Source organism: Amblyomma mixtum, chromosome 8, assembly GCF_055824585.1.
Source record: "Amblyomma mixtum isolate Tamu chromosome 8, ASM5582458v1, whole genome shotgun sequence".
NCBI lineage: Eukaryota > Metazoa > Arthropoda > Arachnida > Ixodida > Ixodidae > Amblyomma > Amblyomma mixtum.
In genome coordinates, this window is record NC_143019.1 from 123,184,330 (window position 1) to 123,202,294 (window position 17,965).

At 44.9% G+C, this 17,965-nt stretch overlaps 1 protein-coding gene across 1 annotated transcript in view; it reads right to left on the reverse strand.

Moving 5' to 3' along the window:
• The window catches only part of LOC149334191 (transient receptor potential cation channel subfamily M member-like 2), a 94,906-nt gene that overhangs the window by 40,545 nt on the left and 36,396 nt on the right, over positions 1-17,965 (reverse strand). The window contains exons 13-22 of the mRNA XM_089557883.1: positions 17,183-17,267; positions 17,064-17,112; positions 15,678-15,807; positions 14,286-14,429; positions 13,970-14,200; positions 9,171-9,345; positions 8,197-8,259; positions 6,856-6,964; positions 3,775-3,958; positions 506-654 (exon numbers count right to left, since the gene is read on the reverse strand). Coding sequence (XP_089414009.1) covers positions 506-654; positions 3,775-3,958; positions 6,856-6,964; positions 8,197-8,259; positions 9,171-9,345; positions 13,970-14,200; positions 14,286-14,429; positions 15,678-15,807; positions 17,064-17,112; positions 17,183-17,267 — 1,319 coding nt within the window. The remainder of the gene's footprint in view (positions 1-505; positions 655-3,774; positions 3,959-6,855; positions 6,965-8,196; positions 8,260-9,170; positions 9,346-13,969; positions 14,201-14,285; positions 14,430-15,677; positions 15,808-17,063; positions 17,113-17,182; positions 17,268-17,965) is intronic.

A 17,965-nucleotide genomic window follows, 5' to 3' on the forward strand; every position in this document is an offset into this window, starting at 1 on the left:
ATCAGTGTAGTAAAAGTAATTCCAGAATTTAGCGTATTTTCCCGAGTTTTAGGACGTTACGAAGCACATTCAGTGTGTACTTCATCCGCACAATCGACAAACCACAGGCCTAAATTTCTAACATGGGTGCGGCATCTCCAGGTCTTCGCGCAGGTGCTTATGATGATTCGCTGACCGCATTTTAGAGATGAAAAAGCACTGGATGAGGCGAGCGATCGCTTGAAACCTACGCGCCACGGAAATAAGTGGATAGTTGGACACACTCAGAATGATGTGTTCGACACACTCAGAATGATGTGTTCCACCCACTAAAGTTGTTTATTCCCCACGTTCAACGCGTGGCGGCCAACGGCCGCATTGAATACATATTTGTCTCCGCGTTTCACGGGGTTTAGTTTACAGTCTAACATCGTTAATATTGCTGCATGAATTATCCGTAAATAATTTTTATGAAACTAATTTACGTCGTGAATTATGGTTAGAGTGCAATCCTGTCGCATCGTACTTGTCGGACGTCTTCTGGGCCACATTCTCGCTGGCAGAGTCCAGACTGTTGCTGTACTCCAGTGCCTTCTGCCTCCAGTAGTGGTAGTCCCTCTCTGATAGCTTCTGCCCCTTGCTCATGTCTTTTGGGATGAAGTGCATCGGCTGATGCTGCAAGGTGCAAAATTCGACTAGATTTAATTTACGCAAAAACACAAGTTGGACATAGTCACAACACGAGTCAGGATAAAAACCAATTACCTGTTGCGCAAGATGAAATCCCCCAACATCACGAGTACAAGAATGATACTGCCCTAGAAGGCTAATCTTCCGCTTGACAGAGACAGAGGATGTACCTACCAAAGAATGCCTCCCTAAACGTTTAATTCGCCTTGCTTGATTTATTTCATGTGTAAAATGATGTCTGTGTTCGATGACAACGTTACATGTTTCTATACGTGGCAGGCACGTCGACTAATGATCGGTTAGTGATCCCCGTTTTGGCGCGCGCTCTCGATGACACTCGCCACTGCGACGTGATGCAACACCAAACGCTCACTCAAGCCAGGTTCCTAAAAAACTATCCTCAGGATTAAAAGTAATCGCTGCAATCAGCCTTTCAAAGCCCATGCTAAGGTCATGATCAAAGAGAAAAAGCAGTCTATAATCCGAAATACAACTACCCTCAAAAATTACTCTTCTGGCTTGATACTATAAAGATCATCTGTTCAGCATCATCGGCAAGAGCGCACACCGTATTTCTAATTTCATGCTTTATCTCAAAAAACCCCGTCGTCGTCAGATATCCGTGGCGAAGACACAGCACGCGAATGACGTCATCCCCCTACTGCAAGTGCAACTGCCGCCGCCCAGGCAAGAGAGGGAAACACTCCTCGCGCTGCGTACTGCGACTCTCACCTTCCGAGAACGACAGCTCGACCTTCATAATGAATAGAGACAGGTTTGAGGGCGCCCTTCCTCTTCCCTGGCGTGGCTATATGTCAGTCGCAGGCCACGCTCAAGATAAGAGCGGCTGACCCCCTCCGCCGCATGCACTAGGGGAGAGGCCGTCGTCCCGCCTGACGATGTGGCACATGTAAACAGTGGCGTGAGTACGCTAGGAAATACAATGCGCCGCTGTCGCATCCATGTAAACGCGACTAGAAATAACACAAAAGGGAAAGCTCCCTCCGCCAACGTCAGTTGGCCTTCAAATTTCAGAGAGTGAGGATGGGGCGCTATGGAGACTTCAATGTCCGAAGTTAAATCGGTCGTGCATGCACCATCAGCTGCGAAGAGACCAGCGTTCGGGTACAGGAATCTTCCCTCGGTTCTACGCTGCGGCACGTCTATTCTCTTCGTAAGAGACATCAGTTAAGACGCACGTTAATCGGGGCTGAACGCGTGCCGACTTCTAATGACTATAGACTTCAAATGACTATAGACACCAAATTTTTGCTTGCGTGTTTTCTTGTTTAAAATGGTCCGTGAGACATTATTACACATGGATCACACCGTGATATTAGCCAGGGATCGCTAAATAATTTATAATTGAATTTCTCCTTGATGCTATCTTGGTTTCGGTTTCATCTACCGAAACGTGGCTATGACGTGCACTTTATGCGTAGGTCACATGAGGCAAGAAAACCACGCCAGTATACCTGCCGATACGTCATTTGTTGTCATTCGAGCTCTTGATGCAGGCTTGCTCATGTTTTGTAGTCTATGAAGACTACATATGAGCGTTTACGTTTCCGTTTTTTCTTGGTACGACACGTGGCCTAAATGCCAGCTACATGTCAAAAGCATCGGTCGGTTGGCGAAACCGAAACTGAAACAGTATGAGAGAAGAAATTCAATTATAAACTATTAAGCGGGCGTAGACGAATACCAAGAGACAATTCATACTTCAGAAAACATGCAACTGAAATCAGGCGCCCATAGTCCTTTAAGTCTCGCCCCTCTCCAAGAGATGCAGTGACCACTTCGCGAGACACCTGAGTCGACTTGGCATTCGGGAATATGCCACGCACAGTGCACAAAGTGAGGTATGTATCGACATAATACTCCGATAACAGGGCCATGCTAGTGCCGATCAACTTCGGCGTCAGTCATCCCAGCCAATGAACGACGACGACGAAGAAGATATACCGCGCTTCAGGTACCCGTCGGACGATGACTGCGGTATCCCCCTAGAGTAAGAGGTTGAATTTACCTGCGAGCCCGATGTGAACACCAAGGCGTCTCTCGCAAAAACATTCTCATTGCTCGGCAAAGTGAAAACGACCACTCAACACAATGTGAGTAAAACATCACTTAAATGAGAACTCCACAAATAAAACCCAGCCGAGAGACCTCAATATGGTCGGTTTGCGATCTTACGTTGTCGCGGCCTTATAAGCACCAACGTTATTCTCGGAAGCATAACGCAGCGGCACTAAGGTCAGCAGCATTTTGTCGCAATATCAAACTCAGAAAAACGCTCAGCGACAAATAGTGCTCTGACATTTACACATCATAAGGATTGCTGATCAGATGTTAAAGGGGAACCGCCATGGTGGGATAGATTTGTAATAAGGGAGTAATTGGTGTGTTTGGTGTATTGGGGTTTAACGTCCCGAAGCGACCCAGGCTATGAGGGACGCCGTAGTGAAAGGCTCCAGAAATTTCGACCACCTGGGGTTCTTTAACGTGCACTGACATCGCACAGTACACGGGCCTCCAGAATTCCGCCTCCATCGAAATTCGGCCTCCGCGGCAGGGATCGAACCCGCGTCTTTCGGGCCAGCAGCCGAGCGCCGTAACCACTGAGCCACCGCGGCGGGGAATAAGGGAGTAATTACTAATCGACATCCACCCAAGCGCAGCCTTACGGCTACAGAGGAATGGTATACATCTTTCTCAGAAACTTCGCAGTTAAAGAAATATTCGTACTGGTCCGGGGTTCGAATCCGACACCACTGCTTCACCGGAGCAGTCGCTCTACGAAATGAGCTACCAATTGAGCTTTCCTGTGTAGCCGTATGGCTGCGCTTGGGTGCATGTCAATGAGTAATTACTCCCTTATCGCATTAGGATTGATTAGGTGCCCCCCAACTTTTGCTGGTTTCTTCATTGAAGTGGGCGGACTTATCATGCTGCCTTCGATATCATCATGACGCTATGTTCACTGCAGAAAAAAGCCCTCTGCGAGTCTGCATTGTACACATTTGCGTACAAAGCGCTTGAAAAGGTGAAAGATAACAGGCGCCTCAAATGATGGCCACCGCACTGATATAAGGGTTCACATACTCGTTTTTTCCTCTTCAAGGCGCCAAAGCAGGCCTTCAAGATGGCAGCCACGAGGCACCACACGTAGGAGATGGCATTCAACGGCGGTGGCAGGCAGCGCCGCATGGCGAAGTCCATCACCAGCTCGTACCGCTGGAACTTCCAGATGGCGTCCGCTTCCGGTTGCACATCCGCTGCCGTGTTACTACAGTAAAGAATGCAGAAGACAGAGACGAAAATTCCATCACATGATGGTGCCGAATTCTAGTAGGAAAGCAAAGTATCGGACAGTTGCAGGTTTCTAAAACTGGTCCTTGCACAAATAGCGGTTCACTGATTATCTTTTGTAGGTGTACACGCTCAGTTCCAAAGAACGATTGAAAAAAAAAAACATTTTAGTTACCACAGCAAGCTCTGACCCCACGTGGTCGCCTTTCAGCGTCCCGAATTTACCTGTGGAATGAGCTCTGTGAGAGCATATCTCATGGGCACAAGCAAAAGAAACGGGCATATAAGCCACTGATAACCACGCAGATTAACAGGCTAAGGTATGCCCTTTAGAAGTATACGTTCATTGAATGTTAAAGCTACGAAGCGAAGTGCACTCGTTAAATCTTGGTGCATATCGACAAAAACGAATGCAAACTAGACTGATGTGTTGGCGATAAGGGAAGAAAATGATTCTGCTCAGCCCTCCGGACTCTTTCTCAAAATGTCCGCACACACACAGCGGTCGTCAGGCACATTCTTGGCAACTTCTACTACCTGTTACTTTGCTTATAACTTAAAAAAAAACGGCGATAACAAAATTAAAAAATCTGCTTCTCCCGTAATCGAGAGTAGAGTAAGCATGAAATGTTTACGGTCATAACGCATTGGTTGTAGATGGTACTAGTCAATCTTTAAATGGGTCTAGTGTTCACCACACCACACCACACCACATTCTTGTTGCGTCGAAGCGATCGCCTGCAGTAGTGCGGGCTTAGGTAGGCAGCCGCGAACCGTGGCGGTCTGGTCGCTTTCGGGAGCGGCCGCATAATCATGGCGTTGTCGGCAGCGGCAAGCAGTCTTCTGCTATGGCGTATCACTCGAAAAGCGATCGCTTTCCGCAAGACGCTTCCTCCCTCACTTTCATCAGGCTCCATTGCTCGGCTTAAACAGCCGTGACAGTGGCGGCATTGAAATGCAGGACGATGCAGAAGCGTACGTGGACAGGACGAGACACAGGCCTGACAAGAATGCACAAGCAGCGCGCTCTAATACTCCGCGAGAGTGTATACACCTCCATGCCCAAGGGGCAAACGTCATGAGCTGAAGGCACAGCGGCCGGTCTTTTTACATGCGTGAGTGTGGGACCGCAGCGCCATCCTTGGGGATGGCGCGGAAGCGGCCCCCGACAGCGCTCTCTCGTAGAGTCTCGTTAAATCTCGTACGGTGCCCGGATGCTCTCGTTTCAGTGCCCGGATGTTGGCTCTCGGTCTCGGCGTGACGTCACCACACTGCCGACAACGGGAGCTAAAAGCATTTCATGCTTAAAAAGGAAAAACACGATGCTTCAGAACCTACTCCGTTCCTACATCAGCTGTGTCTGGGGGTAGTATTACCTTCCTTTACCAGACAGGCCTTTGCCGAATATTTTCTTTTCAATCTGTTCCATTGTCATGTTTGGGTGAACAATAATTGTCAAGTACAAACCAACCGCACGGTACAACTGCAATGCGTTGTTTCTTAAATGAAGTAAATTCATAATACGCTACGACCTGTGCTGCCTGACCAAGACGATTAGAAAGACGCGCTATATATCCTCCCTAAAGAAAAATATACATGGGCCACTTTCCCGGGCAAAAAATTTTGAAATTTGGAAAAATTTAAGACACGGTTATGTAAATATGGATATGCAGCAAAATCCTTCTTTGGAAATGTTTCCATAGATCGCATCGAACATAAAGACAGCGATAAAAAACCAATGGGGAACGCTTCTGACGATAGCAAAAGCTGTAAAGAAAAAAAAATACAAGACTGCCATCCCGTGATCTGCGAATATGTTTATTGCTATAGGGAAATCCATAGGGAAATCCTGCATTATATAAAAAATTGCGTTCATTAAAGGTTTCCTGCTCAAAAATCACTTTGTTCAGAATTATTGAGTGTGAATTTTCAAAAAGGTGAGAGTGCTTTTCCTTAAAAGCGCGTAACGTGCACAGTTACACCGACAAATCTTTTTATTGGTCAACGTATCTGTTATTCAAAGGAAACAGCGTATTCCATTTAGATCACAACATTCATAAAGGTTGATTACATATTATGCCTTATGAGTGGTTGCTTAATAGAACGACGCCGACGAGAAAAGATTTTAGTCAGCCGAACATCCTGCCCCAACTGTTACGTCAACGATTCTAGAGTTTCTGAATATTGCGAGTCGATAGTCACATTAATGTCCTTAAATGGTCCCTCTCTGGTCTTAATTTCGCGCTTAGCTGCTTTCGAAGGTAACGAGCTAAGTGATTTTAAAGCAATGAAGCAACTGAAAGCTGGCTGTAACGCCGAACATGGTTTTTGAGTAGCGCAGAAATGACGTCAAGGCATAATCTTCAGAAATCTAGTTACCGCGTTGAAAATCTACGCGGGCAGCTGGGCTCGATGATGCTTCTAAAAAAATGCCAAACTGGCTAAGGGAAAGTCGGAGGGTTCATTCGTTCAGCAAGCGTAGGTAGGTGTCGATGGCTATAGGCAATGTTTTCTTCGTCCGAACGCTCGGCTCACGGGTAAAAATAACCTGAACTGACAACACCATATGTCCAAATTTTAAGTTCTGCCTGCCGAAATCGACAATTATGCCAATATTTGCGAGCGGTGAGGACATAGAGTGGATGTGTAATAAATGCTGCGGTATATTCACTGAACGTTAAAGGATCCCCGCAGCTTCCTTTGAAGCGAAACAAACCCCGATAAGACCGCTGGCATGTGCGTACGACTATATCTCGGCTACAAAGTGGAATACGTCAGAAGCGAGGTAGCAATGTTTGTAAATCGTTCTCTGATTTAATTTGAATGGAAATAAACGATAGACAAAGAACACTTGTTGAAAGTGGGCCTACTTACAAGAATAGGGCGACCAGAACGGTAAGAAGTATGAGCTTCAGGTGAACGAAGTACACTACGGCAAAAACGTACGGCCAGAGGCCCGTATTTGGGCAACTCTCATCCGAGTCTGAAACAAAAATTGAAACAAAAAGTTTCCTTATGAAGTTCCTTGTCCCTCGGACGAAATGAGAGTGCTGGTGGCTCACAAAAGGAGATTTATGGTAACTGAGCCCTCTACAGAACACTAACTAAAAGCGGAAAAACTTTTCGAAGCAAAAGCACCTTGTTAGCATGCCACTGATTGCCGCTATATGGCTCCGCAAAAAGGCATCGCATTACCGTATTTTTCTTTCCTTCCTTTTTTCGTTCATTGGCGCTCGTTATCTTTTTCAGTCGAATTCAGAAATAAGCCTTAGTCCTTTGTTCACGTCCACCCTTGCAGACTTTTATTAAGAAGCCCCCCCCCCCCCCCCCCCCCCCCCCGCCTCGAAAACATTTGTGCCAGTCCGAAGGCTATACACAGTGCGGACTGCGTTTTTCGAAGAATGATAAATATGCTGTACCCTCCAATTTTACTCCAAAATTAAGATATATGACTCCTATTTTCAATTTTGTTTAGGTCACCTAATTGTATCGACAAAGCAGCGTTTGTGTGCGCTCGCCCATTAATTTTGTCCTTGAATTGTTTTAATAATCCCTGTCCCACACATGAAGTGATTCCTTAAACTAATGATTCACCATAATCTGGGAAAGAAATGCACTAAGGTTGCACGTTCGGGTAATTAGTGTGAAATAGCGAAGAGATGCTGCGCGGGAGACACGCTAGAAGACGTGGACCCTGTCTCACTGCTCCCTCTCTCTCCTGCAATGTATTTCGACGCTAAACTGCAAGAAATCCCTTTGGCCAAAGCACATCGATAATTTGCGTGATCATTCACTAAAGGGAAATAATAACAAACATATCAAGTGAAACTGCTGGAAAATTGAGAAAACTACTATAATGCATATAAAGCGGGTTTATGCCAGCTAAACAGTTCAATACAAATGAAAAAATCAGAATGATGCTCGCCGGCAAAAGATTACGAAGGGTATAACAACTCATCATATGTTCAGTGTTGCTCTGCTCCTGGTGAGCAACAAATTATTGAATTTTGAAGTCGAACTTCGAGCCAAGTTATGAACAGTAAAATTTTCAACATGCTCTGTAAGAGTCTCACAAACGAAAGGAAGCCAATGTTTGTATTACCGCGTCCTCAGAATGGCATACTGAAGGGTCGAATTATGCTGACCACACAGTTTACGCAACCTTTCTCCGACGTCATTTTTCGCTGCAACAGGAGCGAGCCTAGACATACTTACATCGGCTGACGAAACATCCTTTGGCCAGGTCGGGAGGAGTGGTATGAAAACACTGCTTGTCTCCTGTCAAGTACAGGTTTCGTAAAAGAATTAGCGTTCTGGCCTTCCGACAAGTTACCCAGAAGCTCCTCTCCACTAAGGTTGGAAAAGTGGTGTATTCTCGCATAATTTCATCGGTACCTTTCTTCTCTTCCCAATAACTAGCGCAGAGTAACATTCTTGAAACTTTTTCTTCACTATCCTAGTACAGTATACTAATATTTCCATTCACAATCTTGACGTCGCTCTGGAGGTTAGCGAGACACTTGCGTTTGGTTAGTGGATAAACAAATGTTTCTAGTGTTTTATTTATATTTTACTTATATCCCAACACTGCGCGCAGCGCCGCTTCTCAGGGACGAGAGGCTACAAGAACAGCGTCTTTACTGAGCGCTCAATCTAGGGACATGGGCCGATTTAACAGGCGGCTGCTCCTGGTACCTATCGTGCATGCCCTTGTCGGACTCGCCGTTTCCGTGGCTATAGAAGGCGGATGTTGCAATGCCATCTTTTTGTGGCGATATCTCGGCCTCGACAACAACGCCGGTCGCCGAGGGAATTTCGTCTAATGGGTCTTTTGCCTCGAAGAAAATACAGACCCACCTGAACAAGTCAAGAGCTTTGGTACAACTTTTTTACCGGCGTTACTTTCGTGAATCCTAGGCTCGCACAAAAATCGAATGACGGGCTGATAGCAACCAACGTTACCCATCTTTATCCGGCAAAATGTTCTAAATGCGCGCTTCAAGATATGAAGCCCTGCAGTACTCTGCGACCATTCTATAGCATGATGCAGCAGCTACGGAGCCGTAACGTGCCCCCCTTGCTTTCACCGTTGTATATGCCAAGAAAGAAAAGATCCGTGTGCCTTATTGACGTAATGCTACATTCAAGTTTCGTTCGAAATTCAATGCAACAAGACTGAACATACTCACCTTCCAGGTCGGTGATGGGGGTGAGGTGTAGGGAAAACCAGGCCTTGTGGAATATCCTACGGAAGAGCTCCACCGTGATAGGGTAATCGGGGTAAAGGGTGGCGTGGGTCACAATGCCTCCGCATATGATCACCAGCAACGCCATGCGCATGAAATTGGCGAAATCACGCAGAACCTGAACGACGAAAAATGGAATTAGCAGAAAGCACTACTGAACTTAATGTTCTGAAACTCATTTTTCAATCAAATTACGCACTAATGTGCATTCTATGAATACAAGGTTCATCAAAGTTATTGTAAGTATATTCAATATTTGCATGCCTCTAAAAGTCTGCCTAAACAAATGCGGCCCTCATTGTAATAATGAAAGCACAATGTACTGTTCGTTTACAGCTTCCTATTACTTTCTTAAGAACGGGATATTACATGTGCATTGCAGGCTTGTGCTGTAAATGCGTTCTACATTGTCGGACTCGCTCTTGTACAGCACGAATACAATTTATAGTTTTTGTTTCCACGGGGTGTAAATTTAGGGTTCTTAAGCCTAGTGGAGCCAGTATATTGCCACGTATCATTGTAGTGTTTGCTCGTTCACGCTCAAGGCCGCAGGAAAGGGTTGTTATCACTTTTGTTCGTGGCGCGAGAAGCGACCAGACTAATCTCGATTGATCGCAGCCATGAAGGGCTGCATCTAGGTTTTTCTAGATTACTGTAGATGATCTTGTCTTGTTATGTGGAAGTTTCCTTGCCGCCTTTAAATTGAGCGATGCCGCGAGCGGCGGACATTCGTAGTTCGACGACCGCCGAGCACGCCTGTTGCTTACACCGCCGCCGAGTGATTCAGTTCTTTTGAGGGCGCAAGTCAGCCCAAATAAAGAGCTTCGTTTGCAAGTATTTCTGGTGTCTTCCTGACCGCTGGACTGCCGTCACTACAACGTGACATCTGGTGGAGGTGCTGGGTAGCCTCCCATGTTCCGGACACCCCCTACAAGTCGAGACGCCAGCCCTTTGAGTCATCTACCGCAGGACCTGAGTCCAGTCCACCGCGCAAGCCGACGCCTGCAAGGGGACGCACCTGAGTTCGGGACCCTGCCGGACCCTACCCGGAAGCGAAAGCAAGTACCAACGTCCATCATGACCTTGCCCCAGACGACCACTCCAATCATTCTGCAGCAGCCCCGGGTGCCACCAACCTTCGACGCTTCGCCTGGCGCCGACCCCGAGGAATGGCTGGAGCAGTTCGACCGTGTGGCTGTCTTCAACAACTGGGACGACGCCATGAAATTTAGGTACGTCTTCTTCGCCCTGGAGGGACCAGCAAGAGTCTGGTTCGAGAATGAGGAAGCCAGCCTTGCCAACTGGGAAACCTTCAAGGAACAGCTTCTGAAGACCTTCACAAACGTCGTGCGAAAGGAGAGAGCCCAGCAGCTGCTACAGTCTCGCATACAACACCCAAACGAGACCGTTGCAGTGTATACTGAGGAGATGAAGCGTCTCTTCCGGCGTGCCGACATGAACATGAAGGCTGAAGGACTCGAAGTTTAATTCTCCGTGTTTATTTTCATTTTAAAGCATCGAGACGATGCTTCTTTGGAAGGGGGGGTAATGCCACGTATCATTGTAGTGTTTGCTCGTTCACGCTCAAGGCCGCAGGAAAGGGTTGTTATCACTTTTGTTCGTGGCGCGAGAAGCGACCAGACTAATCTCGATTGATCGCAGCCATGAAGGGCTGCATCTAGGTTTTTCTAGATTACTGTAGATGATCTTGTCTTGTTATGTGGAAGTTTCCTTGCCGCCTTTAAATTGAGCGATGCCGCGAGCGGCGGACATTCGTAGTTCGACGACCGCCGAGCACGCCTGTTGCTTACACCGCCGCCGAGTGATTCAGTTCTTTTGAGGGCGCAAGTCAGCCCAAATAAAGAGCTTCGTTTGCAAGTATTTCTGGTGTCTTCCTGACCGCTGGACTGCCGTCACTACAACGTGACAATATGTTGCGAGAGACCTCAAATATCAATGTAGATGCACGGGATTGCATGAGCGGGATATTTGCAACAGAGTCTCGACAGAACAGTAGACAAACACGGCGCTAACGACAAAGCCACGTTAGTATCTACCACGCCCATAATGATCAACCGAAGCGCGCTTAAAAATAAGGATGCAATGCACTTGGGAGCAAGTTAGTGTTCATGCCCGCTTACCAGTGACATGTTTATAAGGTTTTGATCGCTTCAGCGCATTTTGTAGCCAATACTGTTTAATCTGTCTTTCACTCGTGCTGTATGATCTGTGGCTGAACCTCTACATGACAGAGCCTTGTTACGCACGTTTGTACGTTTGATTTTTTGTTATTCATGTTCACGTCGCCTTTCGCCGTTGCAAACCAATAATGCCTTCGGGCATTCAAGGAAACCATAAGCGAAATGAAATGAAATATCAAGGTCCATGATCGGTGGTGCAGCGTAATTAATAAATGCGATTGCAAATCTCGTCATATTTTAAAAGCTGCAGGCGCTGGCGGCTCGCCGCCACTGACAGGATCTCGCTGTGAGTGCGTATAGTCTGGCCTTCAATTTCAATGAGTGAGCGTGGCAGGAGTGAGTTAGTGAGTGAAGGTGGCAAATCACTTTTGAAAGAAGGCAGGCGCAGTTAAAAGCCTCTGGAAATCTAGTCAAGAAGAAAAAAAGGAAGAATAGCTAAATTTCCAGTCTTTGAACATAGTCATACAAGATGTTTCCGCGAAGCTGAACCAGCATATCTGAAAATACGCGTCGTGAAGTAAGAAAGCGGCTTCTGCGGCACAATAGTGCCTCCGTTGGCGGAACTCAGAAAGGCGAATACTGTCAAATAGTTAGGCGCTTAATTAATTTCTGATAATTAACTTTTTAACTTTTGAGGTTACACATGTTTGCAATTAGAGGTGTGTTTCAGGTCCTTAGTAATAGCCAGATCAGTGTTGAAAATTTAGAAAGCGCGATTACCCTTAGTTCTGCGGCTCGACCAAATTTGGATATTTCAACAAGTTTCGTGCACTGAAAGGGTTGCTTTGGCTGTATGCTTTTCGGAAGCGCATGTATTTTGGCACGACGTAGCCATAATTTTCTGGGCCAGAGCGCCTAGGCTAATCGCGTTTTCCAAATTGTAAAACTTATGAGTATTAGTAACGACGGAATTCATATACTTATCTTCCTGGATTTGAAACCAGGAGTTTACCTCTAATAGAGAAAAAGTTATTTATCATAAATCAGTTAACTGGCTAACTATTAACATTATTGACTTGTTTTGTGCTACAGAATCCGTCGTCATGTGTTCAAACACTAATTTTTAATAACCCTGATTCACTTCTGATAGGACACCGAGTATATCTTTCATGTTCTTCCTGGTCGAGCCGCTTAATTTGCGAAGCCAAGCGGATGAACTAGCCACGCTGGGCTGACGCCCAGCGTGGCTAGTGGATCCGCTTGGCTTCGCAAATACGTCAGTAAATAAATACGTCAGTATTTAGAGCGGTACTAGCGTACTTGAGAAAACAAATAGCGCCTACAAAGACAAACACAGCGGAAGAACGACGCAGGAAAAGCGGTAACTTCATCTAAGAGGAAGTTAGCGCTTGTCCTGCTTCGTTCCTCCACTGCGTTTGTCTTCGTAGGCGCTATTGCTTACTTTCCCAAACACTATGCACCATATAGCGCAAATTGAAGTTCTAAATGCACTAGTGTAGTCCGCCGCGGCTGTAGTAGATCCGTCGACGTAAGTTGCGACTCAAGTTTTTTCACGCGATTTGTCATTGTTCTGTTGGCATTGAAAGAGCGATGTATATACTAGCACCTCATTATATATCTCACCGCGTTGACCATAGTTTTCAAAGTACGGGAGATTGCCTCAAAACTGATGTATTTCGATTGTCTTCTTTCCCCAGAACAATACGCGATTGGAACAAATCGTCTTCAGACACTGCTTGTATTATATCTAGTGATGTTTTCTTTTCTACCTTATAATAACATTTCAGTGTCGTGGTTCTGTGAAATTTTTATCTTCTTTTTTTTTCTTTGTTTTGATGAAAATTGTACTTGTTTCTGTGGCTGACACTGCTTATGCTATGTTTGTTTTTTTATGTGTACCCTCCCCCACTGTAATTCCGCTTGGCGCTGTGGGTAAATCTATAAATAAATAGAGTGGTTATTTCGACTGTGTTTCGCTCGCGCTAAGCATTCAGATGACATTACAAAATGGCGCTGGCCAACAGCGCTATGTGTTCCTGTCCTAAACTAAAAACTCTGTACAGCTTAAAATTATAAGACGAAAACGACGATTCAAGCGGGAAGAAAAAAGAATGATTTTATCCGAGTCAAACAAAGAGACTGAATTCTGACCAATGCATCTGATATTCACCTCAACATGGAAAAGAATGCTAACTGCTTGAAATGTAAAAGGAATGAATTCCTATCTATTCTCTAGCAACTACCATTTTAGTCTTTTTGCGTTCGCGAGTCCTTTCTACACTTCGGGTTTTCGCTGACGCTGATAGCATGTTTGCGTGTTTGAGCGTAAATTATCGTGGAGATGACTAAGTGCACAGGTTGACGGAATACACTTTTAAAGACTGGCTTTTTTTTTTGTTGCGCGTATCGTAGTTTTCAAGCGTTTTTATCATCTGAAAACTATCAGAACGTTTCCTGACTACTATTTAACAATGCAGATATCACACGGTCTGGGCTTGAAATCCTTAACTGTAAAGACTGTTTCTAACAGAAAACGTTCTAATAATCTGGAGCTAGAAATGCGCCGAAAAAATACAATACCATGAGTTTAACTGTATACAGAAGAGGGCCTAGTTGCGGGGATATAGGAAGGTAGATAAGCGTCTGCCGGTAGTAGAAGTAGAGAAGAGCCACGCAGATGAGCACTTTCCCGTTGTACGGATCCTCGAAAAGGCCGATCCTGAGCAGCCTTGAGCATAAGTACGTGACACCGAAGAATGTGATGAGGAAGACTTCGATGCATTTTGAAAGAAGCGGGACGCTGGCGTTTGTCTGGAAAGAAAATATTTGATGGCAACTATGATAACAACACTTTTTGTCAGACTGTGAGTGGTTGTTGAAAGGAGCAACGACTTACGAGGTGCAGTCGGTAGGTGCGCTCGATCGTCTCTACGGCGATGAGAAATATCCACACGACGCTGATCGTGTCCAGCGTTGGGTTCCCGCAGGAGGGCCACAATACAGCGATGCTCATAGTTCCGAGGAATAGCATGTAGAAAATCTGTAACAATGCTTGCAGAGTATAGCAGTTTCGCAGCCTAACTAAAATGCTTGGTCAGCAGCGCTCTCAGAATTTCCAAGGCTGTAATTCATAAAAACGAAGCCCCGACTGGCAACAAAAAAGCTAGCGATATTTTTTGCTCAGATTTCCAAGTCACATTCTGCAGAGATATCTATTGGGATCCCTGTGCTTTGCCCATCGTTTTGTTACCAACGGTGGTAACAAAATGACTGACGACATAATTCACTGAAGGCATTTGCCTCACAGCCTTTGTGCACACAAATTTCGCTCCAAAGCCTAGCTCTCATTTCAAAACAAACCAAAAGCCACTATTTATTTATTTATTTATTTATATATTTATTTATTAGAAGACCCTCAGGGCCCGCAGAGCGTTATAGAGGGGGTGGGTGAAAAAGAAAAAATACATAGTAAAAAGTACAGGCAAAAGACAAAAATCATGATGCAGACGCTTGTTCGATGATATGCTTGGGGGTGATTGGCTTGAAAGATGACTCGTCTTGAATGCAGGCGATACGGGGTGGAAGGTGGTTCCACTCAGTGCTAGTCTTCGGTATGAAAGAATTAAAAAGCACATTCGTTTCACAGGTTGGAATGGAAACTTCATGCGGATGATCAATACGTGATGAAACGTATGATGGTATATAAGAAAAAAATTCTTGTTTTAGTGTCTCGTTATGAAAGAAAATGCTGTGGAAAGGACTGTGGCGTGAAATATTTCGGCGAACTTCGAGATTAGTCAGAAGTATAGTTTTCATTACAGAAACACTAGCCATGCGAGAATAATTGGAAAGGATGAAGCGAGCTGACCGATTCTGAAGAGATTTTTTAACATCGATTAAAGTGAGTTGTGCGGGGTCCCATATTGATGATGCGTATTCTAGCTTTGGCCGTATTAGTGTCTGATATAGAACTAACTTCGAATGGGACGCAGCCCGAGAGAAGTTTCTGCGTATGTAACCAAGGGCACGGTTTGCATTGTTAAATAACATATTCTATGTGCATGCGCCAGGATAATTTGTTAGTGATGTGAACACTAAGATATTTATAAGATGAAACGTTCTCTAATGAAACCCCATTAATCTTGTAATCAAATTTTTGAGACGGCTTAGATTAGCAGGAGATGGACATAATTTTGCACTTTCATTATTTGAGAACTACAGTCCATCTATGACACAAATTAAGAATATCAAGATTACTTGGAGTAAGAGGTGGATTGATTAAAATTACCTGGTAGATCCAAAACTTGGTGATAGGCGCATTCCACATGACGTAAATCATCTTGTAAATAGGCGGGTTCTGTTGTATAAAAATGCCTTCTTGGCCCATCGTGCCTCCGGTGTCGTAACGGTCGCATTTCCTGCGGCGGCCCACATGAACATAGCCGAATCACCGTGTCGTGTAAAAGCGCACTTATCAACTTTGACTAACGAGCAGTACTACCTTACACAAGAAGCTTCTGTATTATAAATGAACGCATTATAAGCGTTCAACTAATAATTACTTCTACGTTTGAGTGGCAGTACAATTCTTCTCAAGCAATGATTACTTATATGCTTGAGTGACAGTACAATCATTCTGTCTTCTAAGTGCATTCTCTATAAATGAATAACTTACGAAAAACTTTTCCAACTTTAGAGCGGAACTGGATAATTTCTCTCGGGGAGAGTGACATTCCGCTTTATATTGCAGCTGGTTTTGCATCGTACATCGTTTGCAGCTCGGTAATTTCACCCTCCTCTCTTAGTTATATTGTTTTTCTGCATGCTGTAATCTATGATGTTTAGCGTAAGACGACCGAGCCAGTATAAATACATATAACTGGAGAATTGTGAAACGCCTCCATAAGAAGACTCAAAACCTCATAACTAATTAAGTAGCTACAAATTACCTTCGTTGTGCTTAAGGCATGTACCAAGATTAATGTTACACTTCAGCTTCATTGAATGAGCTCGCATATACAGAACAGCTGTCCCGTGTGAAGCCTCAAGTTGTAGAGATTACATCTCTACGGGCGGCTACGTCAAAAAAAAAGAAAATGCAGACAGTTATTTGAAATACCTGTCCCATTATTATTGAAGAAACAATTGTTCTTTAAATGTTATGATCATTCTTTTAAAGACGGATAATATTATTCTCTCTGGAGTTTATAAGGACGTGCATTGCAATGAGTAGCAACTTTCTTCTTTAAGAGTTATTTGTCTAAGGGTATTTCCTTTTTGTCAGCGGAACAGAATAGCTAATTTCGGCAATGCCACACAGCTACCTTACGCCTTTCGAAACTAAGGCAACAGGCCCGCGTGAGATCGTAAAAAACTGACGTCAGCTAAAAAAGCAGGAGAAAATAGATTTTCCAGTAAGCGGCACTGCTCAAGAGGAAGTTGTGATCCTCCATTACTAACACACTGGAATGATGTCACTCCAGTAGGCACTTTGGGGTTATGCGAGCGGTTTGAGCACACAGATGTAGTAGTCTTAAGGGCCATGCACACAGTCATGTTGAATGTATATCTCCATTGTCTCAACGAATTCTCTCTTAATGAGGGACTGCTTACCCACACCGACACTTATACCGTTTTCGATTACGGGTAGCAAAAGGAAGCCCACTTTACTTACACATTTTCTGTGATGTTCTTGGAGCTGTAGTCTTTGTCAAATTCCTCATCTAGAACAACAAAGATGTGGCACCCTTAAACATGAACGCTCCGGCAATGAGGCCAAAGGAATGTCCTTACCCTCGCCGTACTCCATTTGATGTGGATCATTTTTGAAGCGCACCCAGATGTACATAGGCAAGACTGTGAAGGCACAGAGGATCACCTGAAATCCAACGTAGACGTAGCAGATTGTGGCTTTTATTTGAGTTTTCTGACGTCTACCGATTCACTCTGTTCAAGAATTCCACCTAGGACCATGTAATCGCTAACCAAGTAGCACAGGTAGTCGGCCTACTATTGCAAACGGTTGGCTTCACTCCGGTCCTTTGTAGGACCGAGATTAGCCAATACATTTCCATTATTGGTCCAATTAGCTGTGCAGCAAGGGTGTGTACTGAACTTGCCTCAATGCAAAATACCGCTAGAGAGCCTCAGTCGTGGACGCGCTTGGTTGGAAAGACGGCTAAGTAAAAGTGAGAGAAAGCAAAAAATTCTCGGCGTCTTCCTGGTCCCTTAAAACAAACAAAAAAAAGCGGCTAGCGCTTAATCGAACGTCTTTATTATGATTAATCTTCATATTTCACTCGCTGAATGAAAGGAGCGTTGCAAATAAGAACTTTAGAAGTATGAGTTTTGAAGCCGCATGCATATTAAGTCGAGAGAAGAAGACAAAAAAATGGTAGAGGAAAGGAAGGGAGGTTAACCAGAATGGTGTTTCTGTTGGCTAACCTGCACTAGGAGAGAGAAATGACGGAGGAAAAAGAAAACAGGAAGTACAGCAATGAAGTCCGGAGCAAGCACGGTAAGAAAATACGTGCGCGCTAACAGTCACCGGCCGCGGCAACAGCGGCCTGCACACCT